Consider the following 10,000-nt stretch of genomic DNA (forward strand, 5'->3'; position numbering starts at 1 on the left):
TGGGCTTCTTTTTGAGTGCTGGCTGAGTGCTGGCTGAGTGCTGGCTGAGTGCTGGCTGGGTGCTGGCTGAGTGCTGGCTGAGTGCTGGCTGAGTGCTGGCTGGGTGCAAAGCTGCAGAGTGAAAGTAGGAATAGAGTATTTCTTTTATAATTCAACTGCTAAAGAAGTTGGTTAAGAGTCTTTTGAGTATTGGGTGCGATGCTGCAGAGTGATTCCTCTGGGGAAAAGTGTGTTTGTGTGTGTGTGTGTGTGTGTGTGTGTGTGTGGGTGTGTGTGTGTGAGTGGTGTGTGTGTGTGTGTGTGTGTGTGTGTGTGTGTGTGTGTGTGTGTGTGTGTGTGTGTGTGTGTGGTGTGTGTGTGTGTGTGTGTGTGTGTGTGTGTGTGTGAGGAGGTGCTGAACCACACCTGGCTCATCATGTGTCTCACCAGCCACAACTCCCTGAGTGGAGGAGGAGGCGACGAGCTGCCTGTGGTCAAAATGGTTCCCCTCCAGCTGCAGACCGGTCTCTATGTCGTTCCTCATGCCAGGTCCGTCTTCTACATGTGCTACCTCATTGTCGTGGTTACGGCAAGAAACATGGGAACCGCCCCTCCCCTCCCCTCCCCCCAGCCTCCTTCCCATCTTACCTCATTCATCAGGGCTGTGTAATCCAGTCGTTAGTTCAGAGGTATGTAGTTAACCAAGCTTAGTCCCGTTTGAGGGCAGATCCCTTTAATAAGCTTACATTAAACCCGGGATCTATCACACACTTTAAGACGGATGACTTCCGATGGCTAGGATTTCCCCTTCTAAACGTGCTCCGGTCTTAAGATCAGTGTGTGTGTGAGGTCTTTCTAACCGCAGTGTTTTGACAGAGGCTGATGTCATGTCTCTCAATTTCTCTCAGTTTCTCTCTCTCCCTTTCCACCTCCTCCACACTCCCACACACACACACACTGTGTTTCACACACTCTTTCATCACAACGTTTTAAACTCTCTGTCTCTTTCTCTGTCCGTCTCTCTCTCTCGCTCTCTCTCTCTCTCTCACTTTTTCTCACTCTCTCTCTCTAACTCTCTCTTTTTTCTATTTCTATCTTCCTCCTCTCTCTTCAGAGTTCACCTGACTCCGGCCCACATCTGGTCCTGATCCGGGCCACACCCGGCTCTGTGACTCAGCTGCAGCCATAGTCTCCTCTCTGTAATATCAGATAGATGCGTCTCCCCCCCCCCCCCCCACACACACACACCCACACCCACACCCATTATGATTGTGAGAGAGGACCCCAGAGTTCTGACATCAGAGAGCTCTAACACACACGCACGTCTTGGCTGTCCTAGTGTCGCAGCGAAAGTGAACAAGCGAGCGAACGAGCGAACGAACGAACGAACGAACGGAGGGAAACGAAAGTTAGCGAATCATCTCGTCCAGGCTCCCTGTTTCCCTCATAGGGAGGAATGTATGAGTCACGTAATTAATAAGTCCATGAAAAACAATTCACTGGTGCGCCTCATCCAAATGGAGGGAAGAGAGAGAGGAGAGATTGGGGTGGTTGTTTCTGCAGGATTTGCTCAGGCCTGGCTGGATTGTCCGACGTTAGATTATATGTGTGTTTCGAAGCAGCTGGTCCTCATTTGAAAGAACAGTTCCATGAAGAGGGAGGTTATTTGGAGTTAGTTTTAAAGGTTCTCCAAATGAAGAAAACAAACAAACACGGAGTTCACGGAGTTCATGCAGATTGTTGTTTTTCCGCTCGTTTCTCTTCCGTTGATTTGTCCTGCTTCATGGCTGGAGGTTGGTGAGGTACCGGTTGGATTTCCTTGGCTGGGTTTGGCCTGGCACTATCCTGGCACTGGTGAGGTATCGGCCTGTGTGAGCCAGGCTGAAGGAGATTGTAAGGCAGAGGCCGGGGAAATGAAACCAACCGAGATAAACGTGTCGGAGGGAGATTCTGCTTTCGGGAGTGGAAGGACAGCATGGTCTACAATCACCTCAGTGTTTTACACACACACACGCACACACAGGGACACACACGCACATGCACACACACACACATGCACATGCACACACACACACACACACACACACGCACATGCACACACACACACATGCACACACACACACGCACACGCACATGCACACACACAGGCACACACACGCACACACATGCACACACACATGCACACACATGCACACACACCATACACATGCACACGCACACACACGCACACACGCACACATGCACATACAGATAAAGGCACACACAGGCACATGCATATACACACGCACACACACATACACACACACACACACACACACACGCACACACACATACACACATGCACACACACACACATGCACACACACATGCACACACATGCACACACACCATACACATGCACACGCACACACACGTACATGCATGCACACACACACACACACACACACACACATACAGAGTAAAGACTCGGGTTGAATAGTGAAGTGGAATCCATGATGATTCTGACCCTATTGATGATGATGGTGATGATGATGACGATGATGACGATGATGATGAAGTTTATGACGACGGTAACAGTGACTCCTTGCCACATTAAGAGCACGCTATTGTCTGGAGGTCATCATTGTATAAAACGTTGGGAGGTTACTCAGGGTTAAACGGCTGGCTTTGGCGGATATTATGCCATCAACTGCACCCCCTCCTCCTCCTCTTCCCATCATCCTCTGTCCCTGGGCCATGGCCAAGGCAATGCTGATCTCTGCTCCAGTAATCTACCTCCTGATTGGTCTGTCCCAAATTACTCTTGGGATACCAGCTGTTGGTAGCAAAGCAAAGCTTTTTGCCTATTTATTTATTTATTTATTTATTTATTTATGTAAAATATGCACCAATTGCTTCAGAGTCCTCAATTTCACTGTATTAATAGAATTGGAGAGCTTGAGGTAGTGTGTGTGTGTGTGTGTGTGTGTGTGTGTGTGTGTGTGTGTGTGTGTGTGTGTGTGTGTGTTTGGGGTAGGGGGGAATCAACCCAGCAGCATTCACCTCTGAAACAATGGAGTTTCAGAGGAAGCCGGAAAGCGACACTGCTGCACTATGATAAGGAGAGATTTGAGTCCCACCCTCACAGGAGCCAAGAGTGTGTGAGTGTGTGAGTGTGCGTGCGTGCGTGTGTGTGTCTGTGTGTGTGTGTGTCTGTGTGTGTGTGTGTGTGTGTGTGTGTGTGTCTGAGTGTCTGTGTGTGACTGCTCCCATGTGTTTTGTTGTAGGTCGGCCTAATTTTAATTTAGCTGTGTCTTGTTCCACTCTCTCTCCCTCTCTCTCTCTCTCTCTCTCCCCCTCTCTCTCTCTCTCTCTCTCTGTTTCTCTCCCTCTCTTTCCTCCATATCTCCGACCTTTTTATTTTGATAACAGTGCCTGTCCACGGTGCGCGACAGAGAAGAAACCAACCCCCCCCCCCCCCCTGTCTTTAGATACATCTCCCCTAAAACCCCCTCCGCTAAACCATAGAATAAATGATAATGAGGAGAGGATTAACAGCAAAGCATGCTGGGATACTGGTGGCTTTACTCTGACCCCCCTGCTGGACATGTTTTCCCCCGTCTGCAGTATCCCCTATCTGGACACAAAACCCTCTCCCTGTTGATTCGCTCCGAACGCCACCTTCCCCACCCCCACCCTCAGCCCGTGGTGTAGCCTTCAGGAGATTAGGGTGATAGGTGGTGTCATGTTTGAATTAATTGAATACGGAGTCTGTGGAACACTAATAAAAGCCGCTCCGGAGCGGACAGGCCCCCCGAAATAGAAGAGGGGTTCAAGTGTGTGTTTGTGCAGCTGTTAGAGACAGCTTATCCCCCCCCCCGACTGCACAGCTATGCGGCATGACAATGAACAGATGTTGTAAAGCCGTGTCGTCTCTGACTTTTCAAACTGTAATGTGGTGTTCAGATCCATAAAATCAATAGATGTCGTCTGCGTATGGCTTTTTGTGGTTTCCTTAGAAGGTCTTGTGTTGATCGTGTTTTTCCCTTTTTAATGCGAACGTTTTTTTCCCCCTGACTCCTGTCGTAGTCAGTTTATATCAGTTGACCCACGTTTCGACGAAGCTGGGCCCGATGACATCACTGCTCAGGCCTGCGAGCCATCATAACAAAAACAACTGAACGAGTGAACGAGAACGACTGTGAAGAGAAAACATGCTGTGTATCCGAGATACAGAGATAGTCAGAGTCTGAGTCTCAATAGAAACAGGGTGATAAGCGAAACTCCATCTCAAATCCGCAAAGAGCGAACCAAGCAAGCAAGCAAGGGGAAAATTATATAGAGGCCTTTTTTTTTTTTACGAGATGGCAAACATGACTGCACAGTGAGCTGGCGTCCGGCTACGCTGAGTGCTGTAATTTGGAGATTTATATAGAAAAGGAGCTGGGGGAGCCGGCTGAGTTATTAGCGTGTAATAACGGCTTTTACGAAGAACGCTCGAAGAGTCCTCCAGAACATGTGGCACGCAAACGTGTGAACGAGCGGCTTTTCATTTCTCGACCTGTTGCTACCTCTGTTATTTTCCACATTTTGGCTGAACGTTGAGCTGACGTTGTTTTTTCTCTCTCTCGTTTTGTGTTTTGCTCCTCCAGGAACGACAGAGCGGGTGTGCTTGATCCAAGGCACGGTGGAGGCGCTGAATTCCGTCCACAACTTCATCGCCGAGAAGGTCCGAGAGATGCCCCAGAGCGCCCAGAAGACAGAGCCCGTCAGCATACTGCAACCGCAGACCACTGTCAACCCAGACCGCGTCAAACAGGTGAGGTCACACTACATATCCCTCGCACCGTCCACCCCCCTTAACCTCAGTCGCCATTCAACCAAGCCCTCCAGCACCTCTCATTAACCTTCCCAATACAATTCCACCTAGCCCCCCCCCCCCACACACACACACACTTAAAGATGCAGCCCGTGATTCTGGCAAAAGGTTGTTCATATTTGAGCTCAACAGCCATCAAATCACACCCCTCCCTTCCGAACTCCTGAGGTGATTGTTGATCGGCTGGAGTTGTTTTTAGGCTCAGTCCGAACCACTATGATTTCTTTCACATTGACAGAGTGTTTTTGAGCGCACACACTGAATGGACTGCTAGAGGATGGTGAGGAGCAATTTGCTAAATTTGACCAAAAGTGTATTGGATTAGAATCGTGAACTGCACCTTTAATGCCCTTAAACTACCTCTCTGTCACCACTCAGTCTGCCACCCGAGGGGGCAGTTGTCATTCTGGGCCTTAATGGACCATCCCTAACACTGAGAAAAAGCAAAAGCATGTCCATCTGGACCTCTGGGTAGAGCCCGGGTCTCATCGCTCCGCTACAGACTGCTCTCAGCCAAGTGTGCAATTATAGTTCCTCCTTTTTCAAAATATCTCCGTCTGGAAGTCTACCAACCTTCATAGTTAACCTTCTAGGAAAAATCACTCTGTTGCGTCAGTATGATGATACAGTATAAATAGAGCACTTTGGCTTTCAGAACCAGGTGCAGGTGATGAGATTATCTTATCTCATTTTCCCCTGCAGACTGAGTGCATTCCCTTACACATTCTTACACACCTTATACCTGTGGCTGAACTGGTAGAGCAAGCAGCTAACAAGGAGCAAGCTGCTAACAAGGAGCAAGGAGCTAGCAAGGAGCAAGGTGCTAACAAGGTCATGGGCTTTATTCCCAGGGAGCACAGCAGTCTACACCTAAACTGTACTGTAGCTTTGAAAAACATCATCAGCTAAATAAATAAATGTAAATATGGTTGCCTCAGGTAGTCCTTGCGCGGTATTGCACATTTCAATTACACTTTTAAGGGCTTTCTGTTCTGTACAAAAACAGCTCCAAATGGATTCTTGAAAGAACCCTCTCATGAGTGGGTATTACCATAGACCACCACACATCAGTACTACCAGAGCAGGGGCGTCCCTCTCTACCTTCAAGAAGCTTTTGAAGACCCAACTCTTCAGAGAGCACCTCCCTTCCTAACTGGCACCTTGACTCGTGCTTAACTTGCACTTCAGGCAGTTACATTCCTGCACTTCTTTTTCTTTCTATGTCGATTTCTATTTCTTATGTAAAGTAGTATTTATTGTTACACCAGGTTTTTATTGCTCTTAGCTACACTTGTTCTCTGCCTTGTACGTCGCTTTGGACAAAAGCGTCTGCTAAATTACTACATGTAAATGTGGTCACCACAGTAGTATCCCTGCGATGACCCCATTCCCCTTCTTACACTCCCTCTGAAGAGCTGTGAAGAAAACTACCTCAGCCTCCCAACACTCTGTGGTCAGTGCGGACATGGCATCCCACCCAAGACCTGGTGTGGCTGACTTGGTTTGAGATAGCAAGTGTTGGCTTATGTCGTTGGCCTTATCACGTTGGGTCTCCATTAAGCCCCGTGTGGATTAAAGGCCCGTCTGTGTGCTGTTTTTATTGGAGAAGGAAGGGACCTGCTATTCTTATCTCTTATGTGATATGCAGGGATGTAAGCACTCACTGGAAATTTGGCAGCGCTGAGGCAAGCAAGTTGGAGAAGCTGCGTGCTGGGTCTGTAAAAATTACAGACAGTGTTTTTTTTTTAAACTTTCTCTCACAGAAGTTTTAGAGAGAGAGAGAGAGAGAGAGAGAGAGGGAGGCAGAATAAGAGAAATGGAGAGAAGGAGGGAGGGATGTTTTTTCCCTCTTTCCTCCTCTTCCTGCACTTCCTATGCGCGGTCTTGGCCTCGTACTACTAGGTCCGATCCTGAAAGGGGATGATTTATTGTCTGAAGGCACGAACCTTCAGGACCCACGCCGAGGCCTCTCAAGTTGCATCATAAAAACAGCGTCACATCCTTTGGCAGCCGCCACCTCCTGTCCCCGGGCTCAGGAGGAAAGCCCTGAAAGCAGGGAGGGCGGTGGGGAGCAGAACCTCTGAAAGACTCAAGCATAGCCTCATGCAGAGAGAACAGGCCCCCCTAGCACAGCCCAAAGAGACCTGAGCCCAAAGTTTAAACAAGGCTAATTACGCATAGTTCAGCCACGACAATGAGTAGATTTACTATAAAATATAAAATCTTTGCAAGCAAGCTGTTTTAACAATGCCCTTCGTATTGTAATGATGTGCATAAGCTGTGAAATGCTGCTGCTGCTGCTGTTCTTGTTGCTAGGAGTAATCATGAGGGAAGCATATGGGGACGACCCCATATTTAAGGCAGGTCTAGACTGCAGCAAAACAGGCTAAGAAGGTGGAGTTTAATCAAAGTAACATGAATCTTTATAAGATGTACAAATCTATGCAAATACCATGTGTTTTAAGGACGCGGTTGCTGCTGTCATGATTCATGTAAGTGAGGATATGCTACTGCTGCAGGAGTGAACCAGAGGATAGACGCAGAGCCTGATACTAAAAGCAGATCTAGACAGGTGGCAAAAAAGCCCAAAAATATCCGCAATGATGCTGAGACTAAAGGTAATCCACAGCTTGACAGGGGCGCTAGTCTAAATACGGGTCTAAATGTATGGCACTAGGATGCATAGCTGGTTAGCCGTTCAGGTATAAGTTCTCGAAATTGGGTTAACCAATCAGCTTGTGCCCTGTATAGAGTTTCCCTACCGAGCTCAAGTAGCCGTCCACTTTGCCCCCTTCGGCTCAGAGCGTGCCCCAGCACTTCCCATCTTCAGGAGGACCCCCCCCCCCCCCCCCAGGGTAGCAGCCACCTCTGAGCTGAGCTTCATGCTCCTCGCCTCACCCCGCCGTCTCAAACAGGGTGTTTAAGTGCTAAGGCCACCCTCTGAATCATCAAATTTTCTGGCGCCCGGGAGCCGATGCCCCTGAGGTGGCCGTTAGCTGATAGTCAGGAGCAGGAGGAGCTGTAGGCGCGGTAGTGAAGGCCTCCCAGAAGCTGTTTCAGAGGCTCTGGAGCTTCATGAGTTCGGTGTCAGCAGTTAGTTTCTAATGCCTTATTACACTCTAATCCTGGTCTTGGGAGATTTGGGAGAATGTGAACAGATGAGAAGCGTGCTGAATGTTTCATGTTAAAGTTTTTACTCACTACAGTTCACTCTTTACAGTAATATTAGGTCATCGAGGTCACACCAGAAACATTTTTCAAGAGACTTGAAAGGTTATTATTGGAAATAAAGCAAGCACCGTCTCTGAAGATGTTGATATTTTTTATTCATCTTTTGACTAGATGACTAGATCTTGTTTACAAAGTCGTCAGGCCAGCTCTTGTCTGACTCACCGAGCAGATGACTGGCAAACCAAAATGGAAACAAACAGGATGAAAAAAAAAAGCGTAATTACCCATAATTCCCCAATCATGCCTCAAAAGGACCAATGCAATAAAGGACTGTTGAGCTACATAGGCTCTAGCACATAATTGGACACAGCGGAGAGCTGAAGCTTAGGTAGACGCAGGCGACTCCTCTCAGCCGGGTTGATGTTGTTCACTCTTCGAAAGACGAGAAAAGGTACGACAAAATACGAAATAATAAAAAAAAAACATCAGATTACATTAGTATGATATTAAAACACTGCTATACCAGTGATTCAAAATATACAATGAAAAGATAGAGATGTCGAAATATTAGTTTATCCTATTCATTCATTTTTTTCCATCCTCTCTGGCTATTGCTTCTGTGTTTTTTTTTCTGTTTCTTCTGGCCCGGAAAAATGTCCACAAATGGCTGCAACATGACCAAAACAAAGACACAAGCTTTATAGAATGCACATGTGCAGTGCTAAACAGTCCCTGCTCATCGTGCCTTTGGTATAACATCACTGTTGGACCCCTAATATATCTAATACGGTATCTATATATACCATACACACACACACACACACACACACACACACACACACACACACACACACACACACACACACACACACACACACAGCATTGTGCCTTTAAATGTTATTTGAGTGTTCATTTAAGCTCACTAAAAACACCACTTCAATTTGATTCTGGAAAGAACCCTGGAAGGGTACTAACTAGAACCGTTCCAGAAACTGAACCCAGGCGTTGTCATGCACATCATCATAATAATAAAAAGAACAAAGATATTACATAGTCATTAAGTTGTGTTTAGAGATGTTTTTTTTTCTAAAAATGAGAAGCTCAGAACGATATTGGGGTCAATAAAGGTTTAAACCTGTGTTTTTATGCCCTTCGCCCTCACAGCATGTGGGGACGAGGAACATCCTCACTCTCTCTCTCTGTCTCTCTCTCTCTCTCACACCCACACACACACACACACACACATGCAGATCCACACAAATACACATAGTACATGCAGATGCACACAGACACACACTCTCTCACACACACACACACACACACACACACACACACACACACGCATGCGCGCACTCGCGCACACACACACACACACACACACAGATTTGATCCTGTGTTTTGATGCCCTTTGCCTCTGCAGCATGTGGGGACGGGGAACATTCAGGGCACTTGGATCTGAGTGTTTGATCAACAAGCTGTCTGTCTCTCTCTTGTGCTGCTTTGGCCATTACATGCAATCTGTCTCGCTCTCTTATGTTTACAAACAGCACCCTTGACGTCATATTATTATCATTATATATATTATAGAATATTATTATATTATTATATTATTTTTATTATTATGATATGTCTGTTGCTCGTTATCAGCCCATCATGTCATCAAATGTCACAACGTCAGTATGGTCAGTTATGTTTTCTCTTTCAACCAATGCAACAGTATGTTATAGGTATATATTTAATTTGTTTGTGTGCCCTTGTGTACCTTGATGACCATGACCTTGCGGTTGTTAGCACCTTGCTAGTTGGCTAGCTGAGCTGCAGGCTAACTAGCCTAACTAGCCCAGAATGTCGTCCCTGTTACACATTGCCATGCTGTAGTGTTACATTCTGAAGGGTTACATGCTGTAGTGTTACATTCTGAAGGGTTACATGCTGTAGTGTTACATGCTGTAGTGTTTTCTCTGTTATTTAATGCACCACTTGATTACCACT

General features: G+C 46.9%; 1 protein-coding gene across 3 annotated transcripts in view; it reads left to right on the top strand.

Annotated features, from left to right (window-relative positions):
* The window catches only part of nova2 (NOVA alternative splicing regulator 2), a 69,269-nt gene that overhangs the window by 39,442 nt on the left and 19,827 nt on the right, over positions 1-10,000 (top strand). For all 3 annotated transcript variants that reach the window (XM_031573883.2, XM_012838372.3, XM_031573882.2), the window contains exon 3: positions 4,611-4,777. In XM_031573883.2, coding sequence (XP_031429743.1) covers positions 4,611-4,777 — 167 coding nt within the window. The remainder of the gene's footprint in view (positions 1-4,610; positions 4,778-10,000) is intronic.

Source organism: Clupea harengus, chromosome 9, assembly GCF_900700415.2.
Source record: "Clupea harengus chromosome 9, Ch_v2.0.2, whole genome shotgun sequence".
In the NCBI taxonomy this organism is placed as follows: domain Eukaryota; kingdom Metazoa; phylum Chordata; class Actinopteri; order Clupeiformes; family Clupeidae; genus Clupea; species Clupea harengus.